Raw genomic sequence first — 16,645 nt, 5'->3', positions numbered from 1 at the left:
CATAATTAATTTAAAGGATTAAAGGATTTAAAAGGGACTGCCATACAGTTTTTAGAAAGTGTTACAGCATCTTTACTAGTCCAGATTCTGAGGATGGTCTCGCATTTTATCAGAAAACAAAAATTCTGCACTAACCCAGCAGCATGATACTAAACTGAGATCTATTCAGTGGGGATTCAAAGGAAGAAGTATCACCTGTCTAACTACAAAAACCACCGTGAATTGAAATGTGTCTCCTAAGAGAAACAAAGTATATTTAAACTTACCTAAACAGGGTCCTGCTTGGAACAGAATATCATCAATAGCAGTGTCACTTCTCATTGACACACCACGGATCGCCTCAAAAATAATCTGTAAAGGTAAGACACATCTTTTCATGAATCCCACAGGAGGAAAGACTAAAAATATAATACCCATGCAGTCTATTGAAGGATCTAATGTGTCCTGAAAGCCTGCTTCTTGGAAACTTCTATGTTCCATCAGTGGACTGATTGCCCTGGTCAGAGAATTTTTGTGTATGCTGCGCTGAAAGAAGCAAATTTGTTCTCAAAGTTTTTATTATTGTCATGGGTTTGGCTGCGTTAATTTTTCTTCTTAACTAGAATAGTGCCATGCTTTGGATTCAGTATGGGATTTGGTATGAGAATAATGCTGATAATACACTGATCTTTTCAGTTGCTAAGAGATCAAGGACTCTCCAATTCCCCATGTCCTGCCCATGCACAGGTGTAAAAGAATCTGGGAGGGAGCATGGACAGAGCACCAGACTCAGATTAATCAATGAACTATTCCATACATGTAACGTCAAGCTCAGTATATAGAGGAGGGTCAACTGGGAAGCAGGGGGGTTCTCTCTCACTTCCAGGATCATGGTTGCAGGATCTTTGCATTTCCAGGATCACTGGCTTGGAACTGGATGGGCATTGGTCAGTGGGTGGTGAGCAATTACATTATGCATTACCCATTTGTGCTTTCTGTTGTTGTTATTATTGTTATTATTGTTATTATTGTTATTATTATTTTATTTCAATTTTTAAACTGACCACTGATAAATTTTCTCTAGTGATGTGGCATTTCTGTCTTGCTTTTCAGCCCAAACGTGTCACTGTGTATTTCCCATATGCAAGGAAGACCTGAGGGGAAAAAAAAGCCTTACAATATTATATTGTGGTCTTACTGATGAAGCTAAACTTGGGTTTCAGTAAAAGGTTTCTTTATTTTTTTTTTGCTATTTAATTTCTAGGCTCTTAAAGTGAAGTGATTTAAAAAAAAAAAAACACACAACACCTTTAGTCAGTGATCAGTGCAGTTTTATGCCCAGTGCATTTCAGTCAATAGCAATTTCAGCTTCCTCTGATAGAAACTGAAGTAGGCTTTGTCTCTGGCAATACTGCAATGATGACACTGTTGAAACCAAAGGCAGAACTCTGGCTTCACATCTTCCCTTGCCTTTGGTACCTCCTCAGAAAGACCATCCTGGAAGAAGCACCCATTTTATCACAGCTTAATGGTTATGTCAAATCTAGACAGGGCTGTAGACAGCTGAAGCAAAAGAAATTGCACAGGTGATCTAAATAAAGACTACTACTACTGACAATAAATAATGGGAAAACAGCACTTAAATACTTTTAAAAATTTGAAAGAACTATTTTCATACTTGCAATGTATTAAAGTCTTTATTAATTCCCTCCCTACCTTCATCTGTAAGAAATAACGTGTTACTTCAGCTTGTTCAGGTGTCCATTCATTGCTATCTACATTTTAACATTTTAATTTTTTTTTATACAATGCAAAACTTGGATTCTAGCACACAGTGCTGTTCAATATTCCATTTTGCCTGCTTTTTGTTTGGTTTTTTTTCTTACCTGGTAGTTTCTATCACTTTCATATTCTATCAGTCCCCTTAGCCATGAGATGCTTTGTTCCCCTGTCCTCCTCCACAAAGGAATTTCTTCATCATCACCTTCCTTTTTCAAATAAACACTTAATAATCCAGTCCCAGCTCCATACATGTGATAGAAAAATGTCAAGCACTGTTTCCCAGAGGTTCCTCTTAGTGATCTTGAGACTAGGTATGCTCTCTGTCCATAGACCATGTTTGATGCCTCTATATACATGTAGTATCCTTAAAAAGATACACACCAAACATTAGCAAAGCAGAACACATCATCTCAGCATGTTCATGAAGCTCAACATGCTCATTATATAAAAAGCTATGATTAAAACCATTTTGATAAAGATTTTTATGTCATAGACTTATATCTGTGAGCTGTAATGTTTGTGATATTGTAATAATTGTGTAGTGTAATAACAGTAATTATTTGTGAATGCTAATATAAGAACACTTAAAAACTTGTTTATATCTGATGAAATACATAGCAACAGAAAGGACTACAAAGGAACTAAAAATCATAGCTGTTCATAAACCAGAAATGCACTCTGACAGTGGCTGATTAATTGGAATTCAGAAACAGCTGCATGTACATCTGAGGGTACAGTTTAGGCAATGGTTGAAGCTGATGCTATCACCAAAGCACATTAATTGAAATACCTCTTTTAAATCACACATGACACCAATAATATTTTTCTTCCTGTGATCAAGATTTGAAGGCACAAGGAAAACTAGATTCTAGAATCCATGAATGAATGAATGAATGATTGTCATGAACTCTGATCTATGGAAAAATGAGTCGTTAATTGGTGGCAAGCAAATTAATCCTCCCCATCCCAGTCAATCCATCATTTGGTTATTTCCACTTGGAGCAAACCAAGGTGTGTCAGAAGACTGAGAAGCATCCTCACGTCCCATCTGCTGCATATTGCAGATGTTCTATGTCTTGAGATGTACACTCCACCAGCAGGCAATGAACTCAGATTTTGCAGCAGCAATTCATGCAGTCCCACTGCTCCTTTTTTATGGTGTTGGAGAAAACAAGCTGCCCTTCTGCCACCACAAGTCCTGGCAGTGAGATTGACCTCAGAGGCAGAGGAGATTCTTAAGGATCAGTGAGGCAGGAGAAAAACAGAGACTCTAGAGCAGCTGATGGATGCTTGGGGTGTCTCTCATGATACTCATGAGTCCTATTATCTACACAAACTCCTGCTGAAGACATCCCCTCTAACCTGGGTTGTAGTTTGGTGGTAAGCAGCAGTAGAGTGAAAGGGTAAAAAGGAAGATTACAGCTGTAGGTCTGTAAAGAAAAGTTGATTTCTTACAGTGTATTGCTGAATTCCCAAGGCTATTTATACCAAAGCTAGTGCAAGCCATTGTGAGGATTTTGAGGCTCGCTATGCTTAAAAGTTCCTTGAGTTGAAAATCAAAACCTACACCTCATAATACAGTAACGCATAATAAAATAACTTGAATTTAGCTCTAAGACCTGAATCATATAATAATCTTGTTGGAAAGACTAGATCAGCTCTTGGTTTTGTGAATTCAAATCCACATATTCCTCAGCATATCTTGCTGCAGAGGTATGTGTGAAATAAGGAATAAATGTTGTTGTCACAGGCCAGGCTTAAAAGATTCTCTTGTTTCACCAGTTCCGAAGTCAAGCTATCAGCTTCCAATCTCAGAATGCTTAGTGATCTACATAAACTGAAAATAGGTTTAGTCAATTTCTGCCTTAGAATCTAATAAAGAAAATTGTGCTAAAAGACCATTCCTTTTCTTGAGCAAGAAATTCCTGTGTTGCTCCTATTATAAGGAGAGCGTTATTGACCTTGAAACACAAGAGCTGGGATATACAGTATTTGAAAGAGGAAGAATAAAATATATTATCTAGGGAATAACCAGTGGGGAAAAAAAAAAAAAAAGCACCAAACAAACCTGAATGTTGAATCCTTTTACTGAATTGAATTTGGTTACCTACCAAAACAACCAGAAACTTTAACGTCATGTGGTACTTTTGGATTGTATTTTGTAGAAGAAGAAGGGTCTGCCAGATAATATAGAGATTGCCTACAGATGCCAGTCCAACACCCACATTTCAAAATAAAAATTCTCAACTGAACTTTAAAAATTTTTAGGAAAAATTCTCACTTATTTTAAAGCTGGTGATCACATGTCTAGTGATGCAGAATAACTAGACAGCACAAGTAACAAAGACTTAGAGACAGTATGTCATCTAATTCAGTCTAATGTCATCTAACTGATAAATGGAAAAGGGACAAGATTTCAATATTCCCTTTTGAAAGTCATTCCACAGTACAAAGGTGTCATTATTGGGAAAACATTCTTGCTTTATACATAGCCTACATTTTCCACTTAGATAATTTAGCCAATAGATCTGGTCAGAGTATGGTCAGATTTGTAAGTAATCTTTCTCAGTTATATTTCATAACACATATGAGAAGTTTTAAGGTTTAAAACTTAGTTATCTCTGACGACTATTCACATTTTTACCCAGAATCAGTACTGTTCGGAATTAACAATGGAAGAACATTATTTCTTGATGATCTACAATTTCAAGCCAAAAAGAAAAATTGCCATCTGTATTCTCAATTCCACATGTAGGATTTTGGCCATACAGTCCCATATACCAGTCAGTCTCCATACTTTGCTCAGGATGCAGCTACTACAGAAATTTTACCAGGAGATAGGAAGGTGAGATTTTGCTGAATGTGCACAAAGCCATCTTTTTAGATAAAGAGATCAGAAACAAGACAAAACATTTGTTATTTTGTTAACTAGAAACAAAACAGCTTTCCAGAGTAACTTGAAATAAGCTTGCTTAGAGCAAGAGACTTCATATGCACAGCTGAAATAACTATGCTTGATAATGCTTAACGTGGATTACGCTCAATCACAGTTGACAGAATAATAACAGCTTTTCGTGAGGCTTTTGAGCAAGCCAACTGCTTTTGTAATCCAGCTAAAATTTTTAATGGGCTGGATAGATGGCTACTGTGAATAAACCAGCTTGTCTGCAATTGACTATAACTTGTTGAATGAATGCTAACCACTGTGAAGGAGAGCAAATCCAAAGGCCCCAGAAGCTTTTTTAAAACTGTATAAGCATTTAAAGTTCACAAGCCTCAGGGCAGTTTCATCCATTATACTGAAGTCAGTGAAGTTGTTACTGAGGTCCTCTTCTGCAGGAACATGAGCACTCAGCACAGTGATGCAGTTCATCATTTCCAGTCACCAGTAACTTCCCCCACTGTGGGGGCAATTCTGATGCAGTTTTCCGTGTGCTCACTCATGCTAACCGGGGCCCCACTTGCCTGAATACTTTGTTATACAAATGAGGTTATGGAGCAGATTTTCAAGACAAAGGGTTTGTAGAACTTCTTTTATTATCCCATGTTTTCTTTGTAAGATTGAACAGAAAAGTATTGATGCAAAAGAGCCCCCAACCACTTGTTTGCCTTTTAGTTTCAGGGAACATTCACATAAGCTAGGAGTTTGGAAGAAGGCTCTTCTGCAGACTCTGGAGATTCATCCTGTGCTGTTTTCTTCTAAAGGAAAGGGTTACTTTGGGACACGATGACTGAATTACCCACTTGGTCTGCAGATAATTCAGATTAAACATCACATTCTCAAAACCACCCACAGGTCCCTAAGATATGTGTTTTGTTTCATGATTAATAACTGTTCTGAGCAGAACAGTAAAAACTCCCTCTGTGTTCTAAGCTATAATTTCAAAGTATTTTTGATTAATTTTTTGAAAGTTCAATGTGGAGCTTAACTCACCTACCCCAGTAGTGTGGTCTCCTTTTGGTCCAGTGTAAGAAGTGGGAGTTGGACCCCTCCTTCTGTGCCAACTCCCACGACCTCTCTTCTTCTGGGTAAACACACACTGATCTTTTTCAAAAGTACACTCTCCAGGATAGGGCAGCAATAGATCTATAAGGAGAGGACATTGTTTAAAACTGCAAATATCTTAAACAGATAATATGGAGAGATTACACCTGTACTAATATTCTTTAAATAGTTTATTATCTCTTCATAGCTCTTACTCTGCAAGGGGCTCTACCAGTATAATTTTCTTCATTATGGTGGCACCCCAAGCAGTTTAATGAGCTCCAGCATGTATAACATGCATATTAAATGAGTCTTGTCAAAGACTGGAGTTTCTGTGATCACAATCAAATGCCAGATTTAGCTCTCTTATGTTCTCTTGGCACCAGATTCTAATATCACATACAACAGATGACAGGGCTACAGTTACTACAGAATTTTCATTATTTCAATTCTATTAGATGATGCAGAAGAGAGAAAGTTGACAGTTCAGGTGCTCGCCAGGAATCTTCTGTCAGCTCTTCTGCTATAACCTGAATTTGTAGTCCAGGAATAGATACTCTTGAGATGCTTTCACCTTTTGGAAAGAAGGAAGCCTTGATGCTCACATACTCTGGGGCATTTTTTTGGCATTTTTTGCTGCCATTAGTGACAAGCCATCATATGACTATACACCAAAGTATCAGTTCTGCCCCTCTAGTTCATTTTCAAAAGGAACTACAGAAAGGCAAAACAGACTACTGTCAGAAATACTTTAGAAAAACAGCATCTTGTGTTTTATACATGTGTCTTCTCTGTTCTGTAATGGTTAGCTTCCTGAATGCATGAAATCCAATCAAAAGAGGTCACTACAAAGTTCTTATTACATGGGAATATAAATGTCACGGTAGGTCAGCCTCATCACCATTTCAAAGGCATGGCTTTATTCCATAAAAATGGGAGTATAGGTTATGCCTGTCTCATAAGAATGGTTTCCAAATTAGGATATAAGTGTTGCATAGTCAAACCTCAAAACACCCAGAAAGAGGGAGTTTGTGTGAGTTCAGAGAGGTTAGCCAGTGCATGTCAGAGGGTAAAGTCTCAAAAACTTTCAGTTCCTCCCACCACAGGAGTGACAGTTCGACTCATTTGTCTTTAGAGAACCCAGCTCAGATAAGGGACTGTGTCCTGGCCTTGCACAACTGTACTTCTGGATTAGAAAGAATAATGCTGTGTTTTGAAAATATTGCTTTTGGGTCCATTCCTGGTTTTCTAAAAGCCATTTCCTGAGTTGGACTGTTGTTTTTTAAAAAATTGTAATGTCCCAAAAGGAACGCTCACCTATATACAACTTGCACCAGAGTCAGTGAAGTTAGCTGGTGCCCCTGTGAACAAAAACTGGTCTTCGCTGTATGTGTGCTGCTGCAAAAATAGGATTTATGCAGTACTTACTGGAAAAATAAATCACAGTGGTATGAAGGCAGCTGTAAGATAGGCTTAGAAAATGAAGGTATGCAATGAACTCTTACTAAAAAGGTTAGCAGCTGTTAGACAACAAACGTATATGGTCTTACCAGCAGCCTGGCAACTTCCCAGGCTCAATGATACATCATCCAGTGCCACAAGTCCACAGTCCCAGAAGCTTTTACACCAGCTGACAAAGACAACCTGCAATGCATAAAGGTTTTAGGTATCTAACAAAAGATGGCACTGTTAAAAATCTGAAGTTTTAGATTTTTCCAAATGAACTAATAATTTTGACATCTACGGAACAGAAATTATGAATCTGCTTTGTTTTGGCACATACTAATACTACCAATGACTGAAATTTCAAATCCAGCGGGGTTTAGATCTAAGTTTTCATTCAATAGAAAGTTTTCTTTTATAGGCAAATGGTGTAACTCTGTATGTAGTTTCCATTTTATTAAGAGAGTGTGTATTTTTTAGTGCATGAGAAAACATGACTCGCTGAGGCTGTTTTGGTTTTCCTCCCCCATAAAACCAACATTAACAGCTTAAATGTCCTCTGCTATCTTATCCTTACAACCAGTAGGTTTTATCAATGGAAAAATAAATTTGAAAGAGTAATGCAGTGATGGACAAGAGAAATGGCTGTGGAAAAAAACAAAGAACAATAGAGATGAGATGTGATGAAACTACTGCATAAAATGGGTTTATTCAGAATGACACAAGTCTATGATAATATAGAGCAGGTGGCTGGAAATGCAAAGCATCATTCACAGTGTTCATCTGGGTTTGTGAAGATTGAGAATAGTGTCCAAGATGTTTTCATAGAATGATTTGGATAGGAAGGGACCTTAAAGATCATCTAGTTCCACCCTCCCTGCCACAAGCAGGGACACCTTCCACTAGCCCAGGTTGTTCAAAGCCCCGTCCAGCCTGGCCTTGAACACTGCCAGGGAGGGGGCATCTACAACTTCTCTGCGCAACCTGTTCCGGTGCCTTACCACACTCACAGTGAAAAATTTCTTCCTTACATCTAATCTAAACCTACCCTCTTTCAGATTAAAGCTATTACCCCTTGTCCTATCTTTTTTTTTTTTTTTTCTTTTCTGCACAAAAGTACCAAAGTTTGGGATTTTTTTAAATTTTGTAGTCAAAGTTCTACTTGACATTAATTCTGCCATGGAAAATACAGTAACTCATGAGATGACAAAATAAAGAAACTGCAAGATTCCCAGCTGCCATTCTCCCGAGGCTGACACAGATCTGTTTGAATTACAGAAGACACAACAAGGTTTATTTTGTGAAAGTACTGCTGGTGGTTTTCTTTGCCTAACTACTGCAAACCGTCTGTCTGACCACTGGGGTTCTGACCATATTTTGGGAGGAGCTTTTCAAAACAATTCTTTTGTGATGAGGTCTGAGCTAGTGACTACAGATGGATGAATGTAGTTTCTAACAGTTTAACATTCTGGAACAACTGTAAACACCTCAGTTACATATTTAAGGTTAAATGCTGACTGACAGTTTCACGCGGATACAAAAAGGTTGTTAAAAGCTGTTCATGCATTATTTAGTATGTACTTTTTAAAGTTTTGGTAACACCTTCAATATTGGTCATTATACAGGCTTTTGCTAGATTTCTTTGCCACGTAGCATTTATTTACTCATGTGCTTCTAAAACAGCCTGGGATGTAACTGCACTTCGAAGCATGTATGTATTATTGCTGCTCAGGATGGAGCCATTTTCAAAACCAATCCTGGTAACAGTGATTATCTGTCTTGTAAACTGTTACAGGTGTTGACTTGAGGAATACTCCTGCACAGCATGCACAATTTCTCAGTGTATAGTGGCCTAAAACTGGCCTTTTTCTTCTTCTTCTTTTTTTTTTTTTTTTTTAATCTGTAGAGTTGTTTCCTACTTTTAAAGTTCATTCTCAAGAAATCGGTGTCATCTATTTAAAAAATGGTAGCATATACTGGAATAAAGAATACAACAAATGCTGATGCTGGGTGGATGTCATTCATCAGACTTTTAATAAATGCATTCTGGTGAACATTTGTAATAAACTAAAGACATATTATAGTCCCAAACCCAAGAATCTTCAGAAAACCACACATGAAAGGATGAGGTCAGTCCTCATTTGTGAAACAACATTTCCACACTGTGAAATCATGTTGTGATGTTTTCCTATTGACATCACTGGAAACAGGATCAAGTTCTTTATTCTTAAATTGCAATAATTTGTTCCACACAAGGTATGTAATTACCTACTGGATCCTGCAGAAAGCCCTCCATTTCAAAAGCATAACAACAGTAACTGTTGGTCTCTTCAAGGCCACTGAACCAGTAGCTTTTCTACAATCAAAGGACTGATCTGTTTCAGTGACACTTGTAAACTTGTTCATCTTTGTCATCTGTAGCTTTATCGTTACTAATTCTGCACTTGGTTTCTGTGGTGTTGAGTGATATGCTGCCCCAAGCAGACTTTATAATTGCACAGGTGTGGGGGAGCTTGTGCTTGGGAATGTAGAGTTTCTAGTATTACCTATAGCAAATGTTCTGAAATTGTTCATTGTCCTGTTGGCTTATTTTGTTGTTATATACTTGATTTGGTTTTAAGCATTGGAGTAGAACATATTTTTATTCACAGGCCAAATTTATTCACTCTTATTTTGTCCTAAATATCATCTTTTCATCATTAAGGGACATCTTTGACTACTTGAAATTTACATACCAAAACTGTATCAATTTGGATTTACTCAGCTACTCATTTTCACCCTATATCAGATATGTAGAATACCTTCTTCTACAGTCTCAATAGGACTAATCATGATGCTTTACATTTGTTCTTGTTTTGAATGAAAGTATTTCCTAGGTCAATTCTTCCAAAAGGTTTTTTTATGAAGTTATCTTATGCCTTGGAGAAGAGAATAAGGGGATCTTTGTGCTCAGCTTACACTTTCTTCATAAAACATGACAGATGAGCAACATACTAATTGTTTCACCTAGGTAACAAATCTTCCTGAACTTGCATGCTATCTTGGAGGCTAAATTAAAAACATCATTAAATGCAGGCAGTTGTTGCCTGTGTTACTGAAAAATAAAGCATATTTTCCTCTCATGTCTCTTTTTGTTCCAACAAGACATAGCCAGGGCATTAGTTTCCTTCCAAATCACTGCCCCAATTTCTGGAAGCTGGCTTGTTTATTTTCCAATGCTTAATCAATGTTCCTGGACTGCAACTTCAAAGTATCAATAATCAATTCTTAGCATTTGTCCTGGATTACATCAGTAATGAACAATGCCAGATGAGAAGAGCTGATAGAGCAAGCAGGGTTTCACTTCTCCCATGACACGTTGGGTCATGCTGCAGACACTGTGTGAGGTAGAAGAGACTTCTCATTCTTAGCACTCTGCATCTCTACAAGTAGGTGTGAGTTAAAATGTATACATATGTTTACCTGCTTTTGGAGGAGAAGAAAGAGTAGGACATACAGTAGAGTACCTCCAGCAAGAAGGACTAATGGGGAAGCTTTTAAAAGGAGGTTTGGAGGGAGCCAGACTGAGAATAGGAGAAAAGATGCCCCCAAATCCCTATAGGTTCTGTGTATTTTCTTTCCTAATTCTATCCCAGAAATTACAGCTCTTGCTTAAGTAGAAAGCCAGACCAGCCAAACAGAACTGTGACAGTGGCCAAATCTTGTGACTTAAAATCAAACTATGTCTCTGCAGCAAATTAATTTACCCGATTTCATCCTAGTGAACATTTCTAGGTTTAAACTGTATATTGTATATCAGTATAGACACAGAACTCAGTCTGTCACTTAAACACATATTCAGTTTCAATTTCTTAAAGGAGAAAGGCAGTTATAATGGAGTCTGGGGTGGGTTTCTGTGAGAAGCAACTGTTTTAATTTCCATATAGTGACACTGTATTACAAAATCAAAAAAAAAAATTCAAGCACCCAAACCAGAAGTGTGACATGACATAAAGAAGCAGTTGAGATGTTTTCACAAAATGGGAGGCCTGACTTTTCAGTCAGTTACACTAGTATGCAGCTATATAAGCATGTAAGCCAGTGATCTGTCACTGGCACAGGGAATAGGAGAATCACCCTGATTGTCTCAGGGCTATTTGATACAAAGGTTATCAGTTTAGCCCAAATTACTTTTAACTAGTTTAATTAACCTAGATTTTAAAGGACTTGTTTCTTTGGCTTAAACAGTCAGAAACTCATTTATCAAGAGCACGAGTAAGGTATCAAACCCAAATTAGAATGTTTGCAAGCTTCTGTCATTTAAAATAAATTGATTTTAAATGGTACTCGCCAGGGAAGTTCAATTTCTTGACATGTAAATACAATAAGCTTTTGCAAGAAAAATAATGGATTATGAAGGCTTCTACATAAATAACTGGATGACATTGATAATAAGCTTGTGACATTTGAACAAATATTTTTGAAAATCTTTCCTGTCCAAGGCAAATGGGTTGCAGAAACAAAAAATTAAAGAGAACATAAAGCTAACAAAACAACCTAGGCCACAAGCTGTTAATGCTACATCTATACTCACTGTATTGCACTGCCTAGTAGAGAATACTGCATGCACAGAAATGTATACAGGACACTGATGTTGTTAGCTGTCCCCAAGGCCCTTCTAGATTTCCAGAAATCTGCTATTATGGCTCTATCCTCTTTTTGGTAAAATTTTCCGTGGCTGTTTTTATAAGAGGTAAAGGTTTTTGCCTCTAGACTGTGGAGTGTTGTGAGACCATGTGGTATTGTAATAATCACAATATTAAGTATCCAGAACAAAAATTGAGCAAAAAAGGATATGTCAGTTAAGTATCACAGACATCAAAAGGAGGTATATAACATTTCATGCAAAGTATCTCCTTGCTTAGCCACTGAGAAGACATAGGCTACGTAGTAACACTTTCTAACCTGAATAATTTTTACAGTTTCCAATATGTTGTTTATATAACCATGTATCAAACACCACAGACAGTGGGGTAGACATTTTGCAAGAACTAATCCTACTATTTACAGACCCTAATGTTCTTATTTTAAATACGCATTTCCAGTGACTGTTCTTTAAGAAATTTCTTTGTTTAGAGGTGAGAGAAGGAAGGACAGAAGTGCCATACTATAAAACTGTAGCTCATTCTGTAGCCTTGTAGCCCATACAAATGCTTCTCATCAAGCACAATGACCACTAATCACCAGCTCCATTGTGTAAGCATGATACTTTGTGGATGTCTTGTGTAAGCCTGAGAGTCCAGGCCTTACTATCAACTCCCATCACTGAAGAGAAGATAAAAGATGGAAAAGAGGCAAGTATTCTTCCCTAGAGGGTGCCAGAAGCTGGATGATTGTCCAAGAAGCATGAAGTCAGCAAAGCTCTGCAGAAACTGGGAGTGAGGTAAAGGCGGCAGGGTGAGATCGTGACCACCGACTCAATTTAAGACTGAAAAATCTTGCACCCCCCCCACCCCTATGCAAGGAGCATGCATCCTAATTTACACAGCAAGCGAGCCTAATTTAAATATTACTGATCAGTACAGGTGGAATGGTAGTTATGGAGCAGAGAATGTAAACTTAGATAGGTTTTTACTAATTATGTAATAGGATAAATAGGCTGTAGTTCCATTGTGTAGTGTGCTACCTTTGTGGAATTACCCCTAGCGCCCAGCTTTGCACAGCTATGGAATAAACTGAGGTCAGGTTCTGTGTGTGTGAGATTGGCTTCTGCACACCAGGTAAGGAACCCTGTTTGAGGGACAGCAATTCCAACCTCTCTAGGTTGCATACCTTATTGTGGGAAAACTAATCAAGGGCTGTGTCAGGAATACCAAAAAGCTCCTTTATTTCACAAAAGGAATTTTCAGAGGAGGAGAAGGAGGAGGAGATAAGGACTAGGATGTCTGCCCTCCTCCACTTGATACCTGTGTCCTTTATACTAGTGATCTTGATCACAGGGATACAGGGCTTCATGATATATCCATGATTGGTTTAGTCATTTAGCTATGACTTCGGTGGACAAGTGAGAGATAAAAATTTCCCAGCAGCACATAGAAGTGATAGAATAATTTAATATTGAGCATCGCCACGGTGATGATGTGAGAACAAAGGTCCAGAGACCCTCATATCAAGCCCTAGGAAGGCAATGGCGTGATAACGGATGTTTAGGAAAAGCAGTAGAAGAAACAAATTAGCCATAAAGCTATTTGTGCCACTACATTATGTTCAGCACCCAGAGAGCTGAAGAACTTGTTGAACTGGAGGTTACACCTGTACCACTGTGTTTATGGTCACTGTGAGGTCTATTTTCCATTAATTTGCCTAATCCCTTTTTAACTGCATGTGTACTATTGGCATCCACAGCATCCTGCAGCAAAAGATTTCAGTGTTCAGTCATTCCCAAAGAAGTCCTCCCTTTTGTTTGTTTTAAAACATGTAAATATTGAAGTGCAACACTTAGTCACTTGATTTTGCTTTCTCACAACTACAACTAGTATTAGTTATATAGGATGGGTGAAAACAAACAGATGAACTTGAGGAAAGAGAATGAGGAAGAAAAACCTATCAGAGAGGAAGAAAAGTAAACTGAAAGAATGAAAACCCAAGAAATGCTGCCACAACTACTCTGATGGAAGTAGAGTGAACTGTTATGATGTCAGCTACCTTTCTGAGGATTTGAACTCTGTGGAAGGTATTCAAGGACTACAGTGCTAGGTAACATTGCAAAACCTCTCATGAATGTATAAACAACATGAGATGTTTGCTTTTGAAAACCTGAGCTTCAGAATGATGAACTAAATCTAGCAGAAATTAACAAATCCAATGTAAGTAGACCCAACTGCACTCAAACTTTCATTTTAATCTAGGCATTTGGACTTTGTTGTGAAGTTGCATACAAGAAATATCTTTCTGTGGAGGCGTATACACACAAGCACACACACACACGCAACATTAAAATGCAGATTCTTGCTCCACAGTGCATGTGAGCATCTCTAGGTTAATATATGTGAATTTTATTTTCAGTTTACTCTGACATTTTCCTGTTATATTGACCTGGAAAAACAGTTTCAGTACATTTAATCAGATCAAAAGAATTGACGTATTTCACACTCAAATTTTTATGCCTTTAAGAGGCTTATAAAACTGATCATGAAGGGTTTAATTTATTTTAATAAATGTTAGGAAGTTTTTTTTTAACTTCTTCCTTCTCACATTTATTCCCTGGGCACTACAGAGTAGAAAGACAACTCTGTATGTGTACAGCATCATAGGTACTCACACTAACAGAAAGAGTGTCTCAAGGACAAATTCACAAATCGGGATTTAAAATTTCCTGCCTTCTCGCTAGCATTATATAGCATATGCATCTGTAGTATGCACACACATATACATATATATATGTGTGTATAACATTTGTTATGGTTTGCTTAGATGGATCATACCTACCTAAATCTTTTCAACATGGTAGTTTCAAAATGCCATATTAAAGCCTGTTGGCCAGCTTCACATTTCCTGCTCCCAGAACTCAAGCCAACAATCTGTGCCAGACTGCAGTTAGCTAATTCAAAAAGAATTTGCAAAAGCCATTACACAAACCAAGAGGTGAAAATCTGACCCTTTTTTATTGTTCTAATGCAAACAAATATGTTACCAAAATTAAAACCTATCAGATAAATATTATATTCTTTTCAAAGTATTGGGGGTAGTAGTCATAGTAGAAGAAAGATTAAGGACATAGGTAATCAGGTCTTTTAAAACAATTGTTTTCTGGTTGCAAAATCATTATGATCTTCATGACTCACTGGCCAAAGCGGCATAACAACTGCCTTGCTGACTTTACTGGCCATTAAGGAACTGCAAGGAAACTGTTTCTACAGGCACTGAATCAACCTACAAGTCACACCCAGTAACCAAGAGCTTGATCAGCCAAACTACTGTGCATGTCTGCAACTTCTTATCATCCAAGTCTAGACATGATGCATCTCAGAAAGCAGTATGACAGGCACATCAGCCACCACATCTTTATTAGAGGAAAGCCCTATCTTGAGACCACTCCATTAAAAGACTGTTTTTCACTTGCTTATAACATTGCCAAGATGCAATGATTTCAGCTCAGACTTTCCATGCTGGGTCCCTGCTTCAGGGTTGTTTTGGAAGATTTAAGCCAAAACAGTTCCAGTATTTCTGAGAACAAGGCTAGGAAAAAAAGTTTTATTTTGACCCAATTAAAAACATCATTTGAAAAGTCTGGGCCCTTCTAGGCACTGAGTAGGAGCATGCAATGTGTCAGGGTTTGGTCTTTGTTCTCAAACTGTGCTTTCTGACAAGTTAGTAGTTTCTTAAAAATTAACATTTGTAAGAACTGGGACAAGTAGGGTAAACAGACTGGAACATGGGGAGGATTAGAGGAGAAAATAATTGGACTGTCCAGAGCTGAGGAGCCAGGAGTAAGATGGGGAACAGAGGGGTTGCTGCCTACAGGGCAAGATAAATAAGACAAAGATGCATCAGTGAGGAGGCAAGAGATGGAAAGACAGGTTGGATGAGACAGTACAAGAGAGGTCAAGCTTCAGTGAGCTTGTTTCTCTCACATTTCTCTATACTGTCTATTGCTCCAGAGACCTAAGTGTAATCACTGACTTGTTGCTTCCCACCACTTGTTGCTGTCAGGCAAAACGTACTTTGATGCGCCTCCACCACCAGCCTACACTGGAGACAGCCACAGCACTGAGTGTTCCTTGTCAGCTATTTCACTAGGTCCAAGGCAGACACATCTTTACAGATAACTAACTTAAATGTTTATACAGTGCTCCTTCATTTCCTTCTGTTGGTTTGGAAAAGAAGAAATAAACAAAATAAAGGATGAGAGGATTTTTTTAAGTATTAAGGTTGAAGAGTTGGGCATGAGATTGTAAGGAAAAATCCAAATCACGTTCACTGTGCAACTTAATTCAAGCATGTTTATGAATATTACAAGCAGACAACTTGTAACTACACCAGTTTTTCACCCTTGCCTTATGGCAAGCAGACACATGCTCAAACTTCGGTATCATCTGTCTTTTGTATGCTACCTTCTCAATTGTAAACATATCTTGATATACTTTCCATATGCTCATCCATTGTCTTCCATGTACTATTTGTCTAAGGAAAACCTTATAAGCTGATGGTGTACATACACAGCCATCATGAAAACCATAAAACTGTTATACAAAATTCAGCACACTATAGCTTGTACAAGATTTATTGTGTACCAATGGCACCTACTACAATCACAAAACTGCAACTTAATCTCTATTCTAAATCTAATTTAATTTTCTAATCCAGGAAAAAAATACAGTGCGAGAGAACAGGTTTAAACCAAGGCTAAGGTAGAACTTCACACACGCACACCCCCAAACACATAGTTAATTGGCTAAGGGATGTCTGAATTATGAT

The 16,645-nt window shown here is 37.8% G+C and overlaps 1 protein-coding gene across 1 annotated transcript in view; it reads right to left on the bottom strand.

The window, feature by feature from the left end:
* The window catches only part of MAMDC2 (MAM domain containing 2), a 106,688-nt gene that overhangs the window by 1,128 nt on the left and 88,915 nt on the right, over nucleotides 1-16,645 (bottom strand). The window contains exons 9-12 of the mRNA XM_026866050.1: nucleotides 7,297-7,390; nucleotides 5,696-5,848; nucleotides 1,866-2,125; nucleotides 267-351 (exon numbers count right to left, since the gene is read on the bottom strand). Of these exons, the coding sequence (XP_026721851.1) occupies nucleotides 267-351; nucleotides 1,866-2,125; nucleotides 5,696-5,848; nucleotides 7,297-7,390 (592 nt within the window). The remainder of the gene's footprint in view (nucleotides 1-266; nucleotides 352-1,865; nucleotides 2,126-5,695; nucleotides 5,849-7,296; nucleotides 7,391-16,645) is intronic.

The sequence above is a fragment of the Athene cunicularia genome (genome assembly GCF_003259725.1).
Source record: "Athene cunicularia isolate RWA chromosome Z unlocalized genomic scaffold, athCun1 chrZ_part2, whole genome shotgun sequence".
NCBI lineage: Eukaryota > Metazoa > Chordata > Aves > Strigiformes > Strigidae > Athene > Athene cunicularia.
Note: the sequence above shows the minus strand (reverse complement) of the source record. Positions and strands in the feature narration are given on the sequence as shown.